The following is a 17,959-nucleotide window of genomic DNA, read 5'->3' on the forward strand; positions in this document are numbered from 1 at the left end:
TCACGAATCACGTTTGTGTCCACAGTATCCGGCACAGAGGAGGCGCTTCCAAGTGTTTACCGACATCCTCTGAGGCTGCCTCCCGCCTCCCGTCGACCCTGTGCCTGCCCTACAGAAAGCTCGTCCCCCGTGCTTACAGGCATCAGCACGAGGAGCCTGACAACAGGAGACCTTAGGTTCGGGGTTACGCAAATCCATGGCAGAAAAATCAGCAGTGGAGGAGGAAATACACTATTTATTTACAGTTCTTTCACTTTATCCACAATTTCCCATACAAACATAAAAACTAAAAAAATAAAACCACCACTTGGGAACACAAGTGTCTTTCTTTAATTAGTCCAGTCGAGGGAGGACCACAGCCCTCTCACTCTGTGAAGGAGGCTATTGAGGCACACGGACGGGGAGAAGGAGAGGGCCGGAAAGAATGCCTGAGAAACAGCTCCCGGTGAGAAATGGAACATGCCAGCGCCATGGGCGCCACTGGGAGACTCAGGGCCTCGCCCACAGGGGGCACCGCCCAACTTCCCCAGAGGGTGCCGGCTGCCTGCCACCTCCCCCCCCACCAGCATCCAACACAGGTCACCCATCTCGTGAGCTGCGTGGGGTGTGATGGTGACAGTGGGGGGGACACCAGATGCCTCTCTCTTGGAAGAGCCCCAGGCCCCAGGAACACACGAAACCCTCTCCCTTGGCACTGACAGTCAGTCACAGCTTATCTTGAATACAATGCTGACTTGTAAAAAAAAGAAACAAAAACGTGGAAACCAAAGCCCTCCCCCAATTCCAGGGGAAAGGCAGGGTGCTAGAAACGTGCAGAGGGGCTTCTGCCTCTGCAGTCCTGTCCCTGGGGGCGGGGGGAGCAGCTGGGGTGAACGGAGGGGAGCTCTGACTGCCGAAGATGGGGAAGGAACAGGGCAAATGCGTCTGGAGGCCTGGGGCTGGGGAGGGGAGGAGGAAGACAGGAAAAACTCGGAGACACTGATGCTGGGGAGGGCTCCCGCCATCATCAGAGCAGCTCCATCTGTTGGCTGTGCTCACTGCGGCCGACGCCCCTTCACTTCCCTCACAGGATGGGCGCCCAGGAACCAACCTGGAGGCGCTGAAGTCACCTGCCTGGCAACTTCCTCTGTGCTAGTGACCTAGATTGCTTTCACATGTTGATGCACGTTATAAATATAAAAATCATATCTGCTACAAAGAAGACATATATTTATACATCTTTACCCATATACATAATAACACAATTTACACATAATAATATCTTGGAGTGGGTCATCACGGAAAAAGGGGGGGGTTTCGGAGAGGTAATAAGCCCCTTCTCCCTCCCCTGACCTGATCCTTCTCAAGGGATGCGTGTATACTTGGTCACTGGGGCCCTTCCCAGCTGGCTGTTTGACGGGGCTGGTCAGGACACATACGGACATTCGGACGTGTAACTAAAAGTTGATGGGTGTGTACACCCACATACACACACAGATGCAGGCACACGTACAGACATCTGTGTGAGAAAAGGAAAAATAAAATTCCGAGCCCTTGGCTGTAGGTCTCTCCCCAGAGTTATAAGCATCAGTGCCTCCTCCGACTGAGAACAAAGCTCCTAGGAAGCTGCCCCTCACTGGCTTAGACTTGGGCAGAAGGGGAAGGGCTAGGAGTTGGGGGTAGAGGGGAGGGGACAGGAGTCTTTTGAAAACATAAGGCATTTTTGACCTATGATCAAATCAAACTATGTCACAAAAAAGCAACGGTGTCAGCTGGGGCTGGGAGGCAAGAGACAGCCAGTCCACGTAGGGCAATGTGAGTTGAGACCCTGAGCCTTCCCCTTCTTCTCTCCGGTTTCTCTTAAAGGGGCAGACAACCCTGTACCTCCTTTTCTGTCCTCTCCCAGAGCTGAGCCCATCCACGTGTCATGGAATACTGATAGCGGTCCAGGAGACCTGTCCGGAGACAGGGCGTGGTGGACAGGCACGCCAGAAAGTTAAGACCTGGGCGGCGGGTGTGAGCTTTTTACAGCAGGAGGAGCTCCTGGCCAGAGTCCACGGCTCGCACAGTGGCCACAGTGATCAGATTGCCGTCAGAGGTGGGGCAGTCTGGGTCCCCCTGGGGAGACAGCACCTATCGGCGGTAGTGATTGGGGGCGTCGGCGAACATGTACTTGAGTCTGTAGGCCTCGGCGAGGAGCAGCCCAATCTCTTCGTTGCCCCAGTGTATCGTAGGTAGGTTCTGCAGCAGCATGAGGAGACCCTGGAATGCAAGAAAGGACTTTTATCATTTGATCACTGCGGGACTACTGACCAAGGGACTCGAAGGCCATGGAACGGAGCCCCTTCCTCCTGGGTCACCCATCCCCAGGGTCCGGCCTCCCTCCTCCCCTGTGGCACACGGCCCTTGGCCCCTAGTTCTCCTTCAGGAAGCCCTGAAAAGCCTCTGCTGAGTCTCTGATCCACTAACACCTGCCTCTTTAAAAGATTATAAATAGAGGATGACTACAATACATGCGCATCTTTAAAAGAGAAAAATAATCACTCATCCAAATATATTTCTCTTAATTTCAAAGTATTCCTTTTCTGTCTTTTTTCACGTGCACATTTCTTTAAATAGCTGTAATCATAATTATGATTTTACATGCTTTTTATTCATCCTTTTTTACTATAATTTTTGTGTTTTTCCGCACAGTCTTCAAAAATGATTATTCTCAATGTTAGTACTCCATTACGTGGCTATACTTTAATTTACTAAAAATTTCCCTTTTATTAGATACTTCATTTATTTCCTTTAAGGAAAAAAACAAAACAAAACACCTTCATGGATAAGACTGCTACAAACCTTTTTGCATTGGACAATCTTTCGCCTAATCCCAATGTTTGCTTCTTAATCACTGTATTTATCCTCTGCTCTGTTCCCCAGAGACTGTCCTCAACCTACCTGTCCAGCTTATGTCCTACTATTCCCAAGGTATGAGCCTCATCCAGCCGGGTCCACTTCAGCCACATTTATCTGTGCCTCCAGGGTTTAATTTAGGTTGTTCCTTTTGCTTGGAACACTTCCTCTTTTTCTCCTCTACCTATCTAAATCCTATTCCGTTTTCAAAGCCCCGGTCCCTCAATCAGCTCCATGGAGGCAGCCTATTAAAGAGGACATTAGAATAAAGAATGAATGTGAAATTTTAGGTTATCTCTATAATTTAGTTACCCTTGCCTTTGCTGTCACTTTGTGTTCTTTCTCTGCCTCTCTTTCCGAACTGGATCTTCTTATTTTTCTGATTATAAAAGAAACAGTAGCAAGACAAAACCCAGAAAGAGACTGACGGATTTGATACAGTTTTGAAACCTCATTATATCAAGGCACAAAAACAAGGTTAAAATACAAGAAAATTGACTACAGGAAAATATTTATAACACTTATAAAAGACAAAAAGTTAATATCTACAATAAAGAAGGAGTACCTAAAAATCAGTAAGAAGAAAAGGAAAACCACTAAATGGAAAAAAAAAAAAACGGATGCAAACAGGTAATGTACAAAATGCCAATGGCCCATCAACATGCTGTAACCCTGCCACTGGCCGATGTGTGCCCTCTAGCAATGTTTCGTAGTTTTTAGTGAAGAGGTTTTGCGTATCTTTTATAATATTTCTTCCTTTAGTAACAGAAGTTTAGCTGGGCACAGAGGTACATGGGAACATCACTGCTGTGTATGGCCAGTATGATAAGTTCTGGCCAATCTGGGGGGCAGTGTAACTCCTGGGTTCTGCCCTAAACTACTCCTCCCCTTCCTATAAAACGGTGATGAATGGAGGAGTTTGAAGCAGTCATCTTAGACCCTAAGAATAAAGCTATGTGTTGAAGACGGTAGAGCAACGAGAGAGAAGAAACCCGAGTCCTTGCCACCCTGAAGCCACGTTAGCCCTGGACTCACACTCGGCCTCTCAATGGAAGAGAAGCACACAGCTCCTTTGTTTGAAGCCACTGTTATTCTCTGGTCTTGGTTTCAGGAGACAAGTTCATATCATCTTAACAAACTCAGGCCACATCTGTCAAAACCAGAGATGCAGGGACTTCCCTGGCAGCCCAGTGGTTAGACTCAGTGCTTGTACTGCCAGGACCTGGGTTCCAGCCCTGGTTGGGGAACTAAGATCCTGCAAGCTGCACAGTATGGCCAAAAAATAAAACCCCAAACAAACAAACAATACCCCTCTCCCACAAAACAGAACAAAAAAACAGAGGGGGAAAAAAAAAACCAAAAAACAGAGGGGAAAAAAATAAACCCAGAAATACACACGGTCTCTGATCCAGCAACTTAACTTCTTAGTACTCCTCCTTGGGAAACATTTGCACTCCGGTACAAGGGGCAGCACTGCACCACTGCTTCAAACAGTGGGGAAAAGGACATGACGGAGGCGCCTGTCAGCACCGGGCACTTAGAGAAAACAACTCTCCAAACTCTGAAATACAAGCAGCACCTATAACACGAAGCAGGACTACATGTGTCAAGGTGCAAAGATACCAAAGACATTTTTAGGGGCAAAAACAAGCAAGTTGCAGAAAAATAGAGTTATGATCCCACTCAGGTAAAAGAGAAAATACAACTATATGTTTGTATATGCACGTATGTATGTAAAATTTTTAAAAGGCTAGGTGGTGAAACTGTTAACACTGGTTACCTTTGGAGATGTGAGACTTGCTTTCTCTCATTATATTTCACCTCATTTTCAATTATTACAATAAAGTCTTTGTATATTACTTCTGTTACAGAACATTTTCCCCGTAGTAATACATTTTCTGGAAGCTTGTTTACTTTGTTGAAAATAATAGAGCACAAAATAAACCACCCTTAACTTCATAATCAACAGGAAGCTACTTTTAAAGCATTTTGGCATATTTCCTTCCAGTCCTTTTTCTGCACATTTTTATACAGATGAAACATTTTCTCTAAATACTCTTGAATCTGTGCAGCTCTTAGCATAAGCATTTCCTCTAATATTAAAAACTCCTTTTAGACATTTTCAGTGGTCAAAGAATTTTCCATGATGCAGAAGTACCCTAATTTACTCAGTATCTTCCTGTTTTGAGCATTTAATTATTTCTGGTTTTTCACTATAATGAAATTATAATGAACAGCCTTGTGCATAAAGCCGTACTTTAGATTGTTTCCTTGGGCTAAATTCCTAGGAATGAAATTACGTGTCAAAGCGCACTTTAAAGGTACTTAAGACTCATCCAGAAAAAAATGCTCATGTCCCTGGATCTCGAACAGGGCTTAATACTCTCATTCAACAAACTTGGCTAATTGTAAACACTGTCCCTGGGTTTCCAAGCCTGAGAATTGAACTGAAAGCCACAAGTCAAGGGAATTCCCTGGCAGTCCAATGGTGAGGACTTTATGCTTTAGCTGTTGAGTGCACAGGTTCGATACCTGATCAGAGAACTGACCAGATACAGCAAGCTGCACAGTGTGACCAAAAAAAAAAAAAAAAAAAACCTAAAAAAATGAAGATAAATCTGTAAAATGGAATACCCTGCACTCAAGTTATTAATGCTTTCACAATTTTTGTATGAGCATGTACTCATGTAACGTGCAAAAAATGCAAAAATGGGAAAAATTATACACATCTATGCATTCTGACATTATGGAACATCTGCTATATTTTGTACCAATGATAAAAGGAGGTTACAAAAACAACATATTTCACAACACCAAACAGAAAAACCTGGACAGGACTTCCCTGGTGGCGCAGTGGATGATGAGACTCCGCCTGCCAGTGCAGGGGACATGGCTTTGATCCCTGTTCCAGAAAGAGATTCCACATGCTGAGGAGCCAGCTAAACCTGAACACCACAACTACTGAAGCCTGCATGCTCTAGGACCCGCGAGCCACAAGTGATGGGCCCCTGCGCTGCGACTGCTGAAGCCCTGCGCCTAGAGCCTGTGCTCTGCAAGACAAGACACCACAATTAGAAGCCTATGCACAGCAGCTAGAGAGCTCCCCGGCTCTCCACAACCAGAGCTGTGAGTGCGGCAACGAAGACCCAGCACAGCCAAAAAAATGAAATACAGCGGTGTGTACATGTCAGATAAGTAAATAAATAAAAACCTTAAAAAAAAAGGAAAATCCCAACAAAGTTTCTGGCCAACCCAATATACAGAGTATTTCCATTAAGGGTTATGTGCAGACAATATGTATTTATTCACACAGATCTGCATGGCAAAATGTCTGGAAGGAGACATATCACCTTTGTATGGTAAGATTTCAAGTACCTTCATTTTCTTTATTGGTATTTTCTAATTTTTCTATAATGGTTTTTGTTAGTCGCTCAGTCCTGTCTGACTCTTTGCGACCCCGTGGACTCCACCAGGAGGACCCCACCAGGTTCCTTTGTCCATGGAATTCTCTAAGCGAGAATACTGGAGTGGGTATCTATGCCCTTCTCCAGGGGATCTTCCTGACCCAGAGATCAGGGTCTCCTGCACTGCAGGCAGATTCTGTAATGGTTACATACACTTGAATAACTCACAAGCAAAAACAACCAACAGTTGATGTGTCTAGAGGAGATTTTTTTTCTAGGAGAGAATCTACCTGTAATTTTCAGTTCTTCTAGTCTTGCTAGAAACCTCCCAGAAGCCCTGAAATAATTCTACCCTTGAACATGTCAGCTTCCTACTACCTCTCCCACCAACAGTTGAGGCTTAGGTGGGAGGAACATTCTGCCACCTGGTGGCCGTCCCCAGGAACTGCACACACACACACCCGCCGCCCCCCTCTCCCCCCAGCGCTGTAAAAACGGGAATCCTGTCCATGCATTGATAAATCAGGGATAAAGTAGTAGAAACTGAATTATCACAGGTGGGAAAAGATGCTGTCAATTACAAATCAGGTAAGTTAATCAAGGGGTAGAGAAGAGACACTGCTGGGGTGGGGAACTGAACATGTGTTACAAAGCCAGCTCATGGGAGCACGAAGCATTAATACACAGTCGGTGAAACACCACAGGTGTGAGCAGACAGCTTATGGGGCAAGCAGCTGAGAGTGATTCCGAGTGAACGAGAAGAGGCGGTGGCTTTCAGAGAAGAAAAGCTCGAAATGGCTAGAGAAGGTACCTGCTGAGAATCCAGATTCCAAAGGAAAAAGAGGAGGGATGAGTCATGTGTGAGGGGGCGGAGGGGAAGACAAGGGGGCAGAAGGAGAACGGACAGCAGGGAATAAGCAGAGTCCTTGATAAGAAAACGCGCAGGGGAAACTCACAAGAGAATGTTCAACAGATGGAAGAATTAAAGAGCAAGGGGGGACACCAAGGATAACCACCATCAGAGTGGCAATTACAGTTTGTGGAGCACTTACTGCTCACCAGATGGGGGTCTTTACATGTACTCTAGCACATTTAAGCCCCATATCAACTCTGTGAGGCACATCTTATTATGCCCACTTTACATACGAAACAGTGAGGGTGAGGAGTTAAGGAACTTGCATAGATCACAGAGTATTGCCGGGCGAGGATCTGAACCCGGGTAATCTGGGCTTCCTTGGTGGCCCAGACAGTAAAGAATCTGCCCGAAAGGCAGGAGACCCGGCTTTGATCCCGGGGCGGGGAAGATCCCCTGGAGAAGGAAACGGCCACCCACTCCAGTATTCTTGCTTGGAGGATCCCATGGACAGAGGAGCCTGGTGGGCTACAGTCCACAGGGTCGACACGACTATGACTAACACCAGACTCGTCTGGTTCCAGAGTCTGTGCGTATAACCACTATGCTAAACACCGTGTGCCGGAAACAAGAAAAGTGGGGCTCGAGAAGTCACAGAAGAAGCTGTTGAAGGAAATCTGCAAGAGCTGATTAACGTTACTTGGTAATAAGGGCCAAGGACAACCAAATAAGATGTGAAATAATTAATAACAGAGAACTTATAGGTCACAGAAAATATATACCATTAAATATGACACCGTGGGTGGAATCACCCAGGAAAACTGGCACATTCTTTGCAAACGTTAGGTGTATTCAGGCATGTAAAAATACTTTCCTAGTCAAATAAGTTTTCTGTGTGTGTGTGTGTGTGTGTGCGCACTCAGGGTTCTTTACTTCTCATTGTGAAAAATCACTTCTAAGGAACTGAAACCCCAGAAGGTAACCATGACAAAAACATGTTAAGTGCTTTTTTCTTCTTTTTCTGAAAATGGTGACTCAAAGGCAGACTTGTAGACTTGTGGCTCATAAGGAGACAGAAGGAACATGCAGCCTCTGAAGGGAATTGTTCTAATTATTGCCTAAAAACGTAAAGTTATACAACTATATTCAAGGACATAAGACAAAGCACTACTTTAAAACTAGGATGACTGAACAGTTAGGTGAAAAACAGCTGAAATAGGGAAGGGAAACAGACTTAAGAATAATCTGAGTTGGGACAAGGATCCATCAGTCCTGGATGCGCCTGGTTATCTGAATATCTTGAATCACAGGGTTTCCTGTTTTACCTTCCACAATGTCTTTGCTGAAATCTCAAATCAGCATTCTCACAGAACTAAATAACAGTTATCATTCTGTTAGGATTCAAAATTTTACTCCAGAAGCCATCAGGATTGTGAGTAAATTCCAGGCCTTTCATTTTCTCATCATCAGGTTTCTTTACACACTGGACTCCCAGTTTTTCAAACCTTTTATAAGCCCCGTGAACGCCAGGAACAGCGGTTTCAGTGTGACCGCATCCCCGAGGGCCTGAGCCGTCCCTGTGGTAACTGACTTCAGTGTCTGCACCGCTCCAGTTGTGTGTCAGCTCAAGGGCAGCTTTCCCAGGGATGGCCCAGGATGCATCCTTTACTTCTGGCCACACCACGTGGTATGTGGGACTTCCCCGACCAGGGATCAAACCTATGCCCCCAGCAGTTGGAAGCGTGGAATTTTTACCACTGGACCACCAGGGAAGTCCTTTCATCTTATATTTTGAGTGTCTTTTTTACCTTCCTGAACCAAGGAACTGGAGAAGGAAATGGCAACCCACTCCAGTATTCCTGCCTGGAGAATCCCGTGGACGGAGGAGCCTGGTGGGCTGCTGTCCATAGGGTCGCACAGAGTTGGACACGACTGAAGCGACTTAGCATGCATGCAGGCACTGGAGAAGGAAATGGTAACCCACTCCAGTATTCTTGCCTGGAGAATCTCAGGGACAGAGGAGCCTGGTGGGCTGCCGTCTATGGGGTCGCACAGAGTCGGACACAAGTGAAGTGACTTAGCAGCAGCAGCAAACCAAGGAACGGTGAAAATTTCCCAGTGGGAAAACCTAATTCTTGGAGTAGTCTCATTCCAAGAATTCTAGCACAAAAACCCAACGACTTCCTAGGATCCCTAATTCACAGCCTCCTCTGCTGCAAGAGGAAATCCTCCCTGCTGGGATCTGGGTCGCAGCAGCAGCTGAGGGTGGTCTTGTCCGTGAGGCGGCTGGATGCGGGCTGTGGTTCTGCCATGGCTGCACTGCTATATCGAGGTCACCAGGAACGCTGCAGCCACCCACACTCATCCGGCCCCCCTAAGTAAGTATTCTGAAACAAATCCCGCTTGTTTTGAGAATCAGTGAAACAATTCCCTTGGTCTCAATAAAAACTTCCAAGACACGTCCTTGTTATGTAAACTTTTTCAGCATCACACGTATTCATAGGTTTCCCGGCATCAAAAGTACCCAGGACATTTAGTACAAGACTCCCCCTAGAGAAAGTGGAGTCCCCCTCCGATGTTTGTTTTGTTTCTATGTCGAGGAGTCATGTCCTTTCTCACACCCGCCTGCTCTGGGTGGAACATCTTTAGTTCCCAGGGTACTAAAATCTGGGCACTTTCTGGGGATGACTTAAACTGGCGATTTACTGGATGTCTCTGAAGATGGGGCCTGTGTTTGGGCAATGTTCCACAATCCCACCCTTGAGTTTCTGCAGAAGTGGTGGGTGGATGCCATCTGGTTCAAGGGCTTTATTTACTCTTAGTTGGGTATTCAGGCTTGGAACAGCCCACAGGCTTACCACTATTTCATTTAACAACTCTGTCCTGTCTCCTGCAAAAGTCACTTTCAGGGTGGGAATCTCTCCAAGGCTTTCTTCTATAAGATGAAAGCAAAGGATTGAGACCAGCTGCTCCTCTGGTTTAAGAGTCATCAGCAGGTCCCACCAGCTCCTCTGCCAGTTCCCTTTTTATGTATTTAAAGGAACTCTGGTTATTAGTCTTGGTGCTCCCTGCACAGGGCTTCTGAAGGTCACTTTTGAGCCATCTGAGGGCTTGTCAGCACCTGCCCTGACATCTCTGTGGGGTCCCGTGTTCTCCTGGACTCCCAGAGACGCTGCTTTTCCCCGAGGGGAATTTTTAGGTTACATGTGACCAGGCATTTGTTCAAATGCCTGTTCTCTCTGACTTACATTAAAGGATGTATCGAGGAAATCACTACCTCCATAATAGCGGAGGAGGGGGAGGAGGGTGCAAACTGAGCCCCGGTGGCCCAGGAGGGCCCTGGCCAGGCCCCGAGGGAGCAGCAGGACACCCAGTCCACGCCCAGAGCCCGGCTTCCGGGTCTCCACCGTTTGAGTCAAGCCAGTCCTTGACTCCCTGGGTGACCCTGGCTGAGTCACTTCACCTCAGGTGTGAGTAGGCACACACCGTAGTCCTACTCACCATGACTCAGTTTCCCCATGTGTGAAATAGGGGTAGTTACTACAAGGTTTCTTGTGGGATGGCTGCAATGAGCTAACACAGAGAAGCACTTAGGATCATGCCTGCTACATTAAGTGCTGCGATGCCGCTATTATTAGATTGAACCTTATTAAATTGCCAATACTTGACTGTGTGACCTATAGACAATTTCATAAAATGCAACTGGACATTATCACCATTATTCTATTCAGGCAGCCCAGGCTGAGGGCCAGAATCGCCGAGGCCCCCTCTACCAGGAAAGAGCCCTGGCCCAGCTCTGCCGGAAGCCCGTTTCAAGCAGCCTACGGCCCAGAGGACCGGGCCATTCTGCCCCTATGGGCCCTGTGCATGGACACGCCCGAGGTTCCCTTGCTCAGAGGTCTCAGCAGGGAAACCTGATGGAGTGATCCTCCTGTGTGTGCTTTCGGTCCCCCACCCCAGGCAGCGTGACCCCAGACAACTGCTCAGCCAGGGAGAAGCAGGTGGCCTTCCCTCTGGGGGCTCACCATGGCCGGGGCACCGCCCTTTGCCCCTGCACCCTCTGAACACCTCCTCCAGCCCCACTTGGTCATCCAGCTTGGTCTTACCCAGGATTAGCCTAGTAGAGTTTACTCAGGTAAGTTCAAAGTCACTAAAAGACTTGGGTTCCTGAAGCTATCCTCATTTCACTGCTTCTCAGACTCAAGAGTACACTGCAGGAACTAATAATATTAGGGTTAATAAGCTCACTGCTTTGAAGGCCACAGGCTAAGTATACCATTCTGACAGCTTCAAGTACAGCAATTTGTATAATCCTCATTAACAGCTCTAGAAGGTAAGTACTCTCATCCCATTTTTCTGATAAGAAAACTTACAGGGCCAAGTTAGTCTGCTGAAGGCTGCAGACCTAGAAAAATGGCAGAGCCAGGATTCGACCCCAGGCAGACAGGTTCCAAGGACTGTGGCTTAACCACTGGACTATTCTGCATAGTCCCCTAACTTTAGAAGGGGGCGGGGGCCGCTGGTTCCCCTGATATATGCTGCACTGGTTCCCTTTACAGCTGGCTCCCTTCCCCTGATCTTTAAGGGTGATACATGCCTGGTCTGCCAAAAGTGCCACAAACTCATTTATTTCTGCAGCTACTTCACCTGGTTCTTCTTTGAGTCACTCAGCTTTCAGCCCTAAAACCTCCTCTCTCGTGGCTGGGCATGTGAGGCTCTCTGGGACACCTGTATTCATGCACACAGCCTCCTCTCTGTTTTAGCTGCAGGCGGCCCGTCAGCAGCTGGGCAGTGCGGGCTGTCTTTCTCTGCAGAGAGGTCACGGGCCCGCATCTCCCAACGCCACACGATGCTCTCCTGCCCTTGCTGTGTCTCCTAAGGGACACTGCTGGCCTGTCCAAGCGCAGCCAGGCACCCTTCTTCTTTCATTATTCATAGAATTATAGATCTGTGGAGTTGCGGGGAACTCTGCAGATTATCCTTGAATCACCCATTCCATTTTGTCTCAAGGAAAGAGGGGAGATTCCTGTATTGAGGAGGACTAACTGAGGTGTTAATGAGTCAACAAAAAGCCCATTGTCATTCTGTGGGTTACTTCAGAAAGGCCTCAGATCCATCAGATAGAACATCTCCACGTCTAAGGTAGTTTTAAAGTCTCAGACTATGGTCCTATGCTGTTGATGTTGTGAATTGCTGTGCACCATTCCAGGAGTCACCTCCCCCGCCCCCCACCCCCGAGCTAATCTGGGAAGCGCTTCTATCACAAGTGACAAGGCCCTCCGAGCCTGGCTCATGATAAACAAAATTACACTGCGGGCTCCTGATAGCTGCGCCTCCTCAACCACAGTATCAAAACTGACAGCTCACCCAGCGCGTGCCCAGCCCAGCCCGGCCCCTTGTTCCTCCCAGGCGCCGCACACACTTCTGGCTGGCAGAAGCCTCAGCACTTTGCCCACCGCCCTGGCACCTACCCGCAGAGACCCACTCCTCCCTTTCTCTCCCAAAGCCCTTCCTTGGGCAAGTTGGGTCCTGTCTTTCCACTTATTTGCGGGATAGGTTTCTTATGCTTTAACCACCTAACACCAATTACAGAGTGGGCCTGCCTGGGGGTCATGTGGAGAGGCTGCTGTTCCTAAGAACACCCGAGGTATTAGTTAGAACCTAGAAAAATACCCAACCTTCTCTGGCTTTCCCCCCGCTCACATTTTTAAAAGGAATATATGCCCATTAAAAAAAAAAACACCCCACACCCCCCAGTTCATCAACGTACAAAGCAGAAAATCAAACGCCCACTGCCACCGCCCCGAGAGATTATGACCTTCAGGTGGCCTCCCTCCCCGGCCCTCTCTGCAGATGGCAGAGCCTGGTGGCCGCTCCCCTCAGTCCCCACGCCCTGTCCCCTGCAGCAGCTGGCTGGCTTCCACCGCCTCTTCAGTCTTCCTCGCATCCCCACCTCGGGTTCCAGGACACTGCACTCCCACCGGCCACGCCCCCCCTTGTCTGACCACCTCTCCTCCTTGACCTTCCGTAAGGGGCGCCGCTGGGGCTCAGGCCTGGTTCTCCTGTCTCTTCTATTCACTCCCACCTCCTCTGGATTTCATCCAGGGGCCCGGCTTCAAGGACCATCTAGCCAGAGGCTCCTAAACACACATATCCAGTCCAGACTCCTCTCTCTTTCAAGCCCAGACTCACAAGATTTACTTCCCTACTCTACCTCTCCATTTGGATGTCTTTTAACGGTGTTTAAAATTCATCATGCCCCAAAATGAACTCCTGATCTTCCTCCACAAACCTGCTCCTCCTATAGCCTTCTCACAAACTGTGGGGTCACCCCGACTCATCCCTTTGGTATACTGTATACCTGATTTCTCAGGAATTCCTGTTGACTCTGCTTACAAAGAACATCCAAGACCTGATCACTTGTCACATCTCCACCGCCCCATCCAGGTGTAGGCCACCCTCGTGGAGCCTCCGGGGTGGGTCCCAGCATCTGCTGGCCTCACCTGAAGACCATACTAGAGGGATCCCCTGAAACTGTAAGTCAGATGATGCCCCTCCTTGGCACAAGACCCTCTCCTGGATCCTCTTCCACTGGGAGTAAAAGCCAAAGTCCTGACTCTGGCTACAAAGCTGCCATGACCTAAGTCCCCCTGTGACTTCTCAGGCCTCTTTCTAACTCTTTCCTTGGGCCACTCTGCTCCAGGCCACACTGACCACCGTCATGGTTCCACAGACAGCTCAGGCACACTGCAACCTTACTGCCTCTGCATGGCTGCTCCTGCCTCCTGGACGCTCTCCCCGTGGACCCCCAGATGTCCATGTGGCTCCCTCACCTTCTCCCAGCCTTTGCTCACATGTCGCCTTCTCAGTGAGCCTATCCTGACTACTTTATTTGAAACTGCAACCTGTCTCTTCCCTGCCACCTAGTAATCCCTTTATCCTTTATTAAAAAAAAAAAAAACTACTTAAATAAAAATTTATCACCCTCTAAGATTCTTTTTAATTTACACTGCTTTTGTTTACTATGTCTCTCCCCAACTAGAACGTAAGCTCTAGAAGAACAGAGCTCTCTGTTCTACCTTCTGTATGTCTTACTCCCTCAGTGGCGCTGAGCACACTGCAGGCATTCAATACACGCTCGTCAGCGAATGACTGGAAGGCCTTAGACCTGCCCAGGTGCTCGGCAGCCTTTCTGTTGCTAAGACCCTTTCACACTGAAGAACTCTGGGCCCCCAGAGCTTCCTGCTACGCGGGAGGGGCACCCTCTTCTGAACATCCCCTCACCTTTCCTCTTCCCAGCCAGGCACCTGCTGCAGCACCTTCTCTCTGCACGCCCCCTCTGACGCGCACCCCCAGCGCAGGCTGAGCGCAGGCCCCTCACCTGAAAGTCCTCCTCATCCAGGATCTCTTTCCTCCACTTGATCAAGAAAGCTGCACACACGTAGAGATGAAAGTGGGAGAACCCTTCTGGTTCAGACTGGGAAGGGGAAAAGAAAAACAGAAAGAGTTAGGTCTCCAAGCCCTGATGAGAAGCTGGCTCCAGCCCTCTCAGACCCATCCTTCTGCGAGGGGGGGAAGCAGAGCAGCAGCCCTTCCATGGCTGGGTGCACAGCGGCCCTGCCCTCGAGGACAAGGCAGACAGAGGCAGGAAGGAGGTGGGGGGGACTTCCGAGCGGCTGCAGCCGGCGGGGAGCCGGGTGCCTCAGGGACAGCCTGGCGTGTGTGTCTGCTGGGGGGAGGTCTCCCCATACCTGGTACGTGTCCCACAGGCGGATGGTGCAGCGGAGGGGAAGCTCCCGCATCAGCAGGTTGTTCATCCAACGGAAGGCAAACTGTAGGTATTCCACCTCGTACCTCCTGAAGTGATTATGTACCTGCTCTGAAACGGGAAGGGTCATTGGCCCCCGAGCACAACCTAGGGGATTGGACCGTGACTCACATAAACCAAAAAGGCAGTTTCTGTTTCGTTTTTCTTTTTTTTTTTTACTATTTGTTTATTTAGCTGTGTTGGATCTTCACTGCGTCACGTGGGATCTTTCGCCACAGCGCTTAGGCTTGGTTGCTCTGTGGCATGAGGGATCTTAGTTCCCCGACCAGGGATTGAACCTGCGTCCCTTGCATTCCAAGGTGGATTCTTAACCGCTGGACCACCAGGGAAGTCCCAGTTCCCATTGCTTTTCAGCTGTTCCCCCTGGGGAAGCCTGGATTAGAGGGGCCAAACCGGCACCTGAGTGTCCGGCGTTTGATCCCACCACCTCACAGCAACGCTGCTTGGTTAGCTCAGCCCCACACGTAGGAGAACTAGTTGAACATCCCACAGTGACGTTTTGGGGGCCTTTCTTCCTTTGCAGGGCTGCTCGAGCCATCAAGCGTGGGAGACATGAGGCTCTCTTGGCTGCTTGACCTTGTTACGCATCACAGAAGGAGACGCAAAGGAAAAGAGCTGTGTGGGTCACCTTGGCCACCCTCCCACCGGTGAGGATTCCTCTTCAGCATCTCTGACAGATGGCAGCCAGCAGGGACTTAAACAGCCGGGGAAAGAGGTTCACCGACTCCACTCAAGGGCAGCCTCTCCCACTGATTAAGTGATTCACCGTAAAGAGCTTTGCCACGTTCGACAGACACCAGCTCCCCCCAGCAACTCCCACCCCGTGGTGTGGGCGTGGTGTTCTGGAACAACCCAAACACACCTGACCCTGTTCCATATGTCTGCCCTTCAGCTACTGCCTGATAGGATTTAAAAAAAAAAAAATCACCATCCTCCTCAGTTCCCTAATCTATAAATGGGGATACTCATTCAAACCTCAGTAAGTCTGGGGGCGAATAAAATGAGAAAATAAAAGTGTCTACAACAGCACCCTCATGTGGTAAATACTACAGCTTTTGAAAGAGTAACTATCAATAAATGGTTATTTCTAGGGAGCAGAATTTAAAGAAGGGGGAGGATTTTTACTTTTGTGGTTTTTTGGAATTGTCTAAATTTTTGTACTGAGTATTACTTCTATAATTCAAAGCACAAAGATATATACATTTAAAAATATACTATATCCTAACATACTATGCTTTTATTTATCAGATATTTTTGATGGCAGAAGACGAAAAAACAGGCCAGACCAGACAGTGGAAAAAACTACTGCACAGGCCCTCTGGAAGCCGGCCCCTGTCAGACAGCTCAGCATACGCCCCGTCCCAGGAGCCAAGTGAGGGAGGCAGGAGAGCTGGGTGTGGGCTTGGCATGGAGCTGACCGCTGGGCCAGGCAATGAGGCAGAGAGATAAAAGCATCCCACATGCAATGCATGGGAAAGAACAGCAAATAGTCAAATCAGCTCTAGGGACTGAAATCCTAAGTTGTAAAAGGAAGCTGGAATGAATGGAACAAATCAGGGAAGGTTTTCAATGGAAGAGAACCCAAGAAAGGAGAAAGATAGGCAATCTCCATATGGTGGGGGGTGGGGGGAGGTGGGGGCAGGGATGAGGAATGCACTGGTGAAGCAGAAAAATCCATGATGGAAAACCAGATAATAGAACTTATTAGTTGTGTAGCAACTGATAGAATTAACTGGTGCTGGACATTCCACTTAGCAGAAGACCTTGCTGTTAGACCTGTACATGATCTTCATGAAACTTAATTTCAACTTCTGTCCCCGGGCCTCAGTTTCCTCATTAGTCAACAGCAGGGCTTCCTGACTTGCCTTCAGTTCTAACACTCCAGGATCCCATGGTGGGGCCAAGACTTACTGCAGGGCTCCTGTTCCTCAAAGACATTCTGCTTCCGGAGGCCACAACTCCTGTTCCCCACCCAGACGGGTCACAGGCAGCTATGGGGTGTCCTGCTGGGGTACCAGGCACACCTGAGGACCCTACATCGAGCCCAGAAATCCTGAGTCACGTCACAGCGGGAAGGACGAGGTCAGACTACAGACTTGGTGCTAAAAGCAATGGAGAACATGGGCTTTCGAGCAGAAGTGGGATGTGACCGGAACAGAGCTCTGGAAAGACGGAGGTGTGTGAGAGATGTGCAAGAGGGATGAGGATGGAGGAGGCGAGTGCTTCTAGGAGGAAGCTGCAGAAACTCAAGCATGGCTGGACCAGAGCTGTGGCTAGGGCCATGAAGAACAAAAGGGTGAATTTCAGGAGAGATGCTGAAGGAGGATTGGCAGAACCTGGTGATAGGAAACAAAGGTGAGAAAAGAATGTGACCTAACAGCAGAGTTCTCGCCTCACCTTCCCAGTGAGAATGTAGAAGGATGTCAGCGTTGCCAACAGCACTGAGTGAACTGGAAGGGGTCACGGCCAGGACAGGGGCCGAGGAGACGCCCCCCGCCCCCCGCACCAGCATAATCACACTGTGTGTGAGTCACACTTGTGTCAGAATCACACTGCTAGAGAGTTCTTCCTCTGAACCTACCATCAATCCGACTGACAAGCTCTTCCAGCGCCTTGACCTTCTTCTGGATCCCTGGTTGTGCAAAGGTGTAGTTATCCTGCAAATAACACAGAACTGAGGCTGAGCAGGGAATAGCACACTGTCGGGCCACCCCTTCCCCAGGGTTACTGAAACATGTTTCAAAGCACAAGCTGTTTCTCCAAAGCTGCTGCCAGCAGCTGCTGCTGTGGGGAACAAAGGAACCTCACAGAACAGCAGAGTGTGGGGAAAGGCATGTGCTTTGGAGGCAAACTGCATGGCTGGGAGCACAGCAGGGCCTAATGAGAAAGGCAGAGCAACATAGAGACTCCCCGAGACTCCAGGGGACATGAGACCATTGCCTTTTTTTTTTTTTGGCCGCACAGCACAACTTGCAAGATCTTAGTTCCCCAAGGAGG

At 48.8% G+C, this 17,959-nt stretch overlaps 1 protein-coding gene across 1 annotated transcript in view; it reads right to left on the reverse strand.

Moving 5' to 3' along the window:
• Positions 1 to 215: 215 nt before the first annotated feature.
• Positions 216 to 17,959, reverse strand: part of TBC1D22B (TBC1 domain family member 22B) — a 67,306-nt gene continuing 49,562 nt past the window's right edge. Inside the window, exons 10-13 of the mRNA XM_020885767.2 lie at positions 17,544 to 17,619; positions 14,886 to 15,013; positions 14,516 to 14,611; positions 216 to 2,241 (exon numbers count right to left, since the gene is read on the reverse strand). Coding sequence (XP_020741426.1) covers positions 2,113 to 2,241; positions 14,516 to 14,611; positions 14,886 to 15,013; positions 17,544 to 17,619 — 429 coding nt within the window. The 3' untranslated portion in view covers positions 216 to 2,112. The remainder of the gene's footprint in view (positions 2,242 to 14,515; positions 14,612 to 14,885; positions 15,014 to 17,543; positions 17,620 to 17,959) is intronic.

This window comes from Odocoileus virginianus, chromosome 27 (assembly GCF_023699985.2).
Source record: "Odocoileus virginianus isolate 20LAN1187 ecotype Illinois chromosome 27, Ovbor_1.2, whole genome shotgun sequence".
In the NCBI taxonomy this organism is placed as follows: Eukaryota; Metazoa; Chordata; class Mammalia; order Artiodactyla; family Cervidae; genus Odocoileus; species Odocoileus virginianus.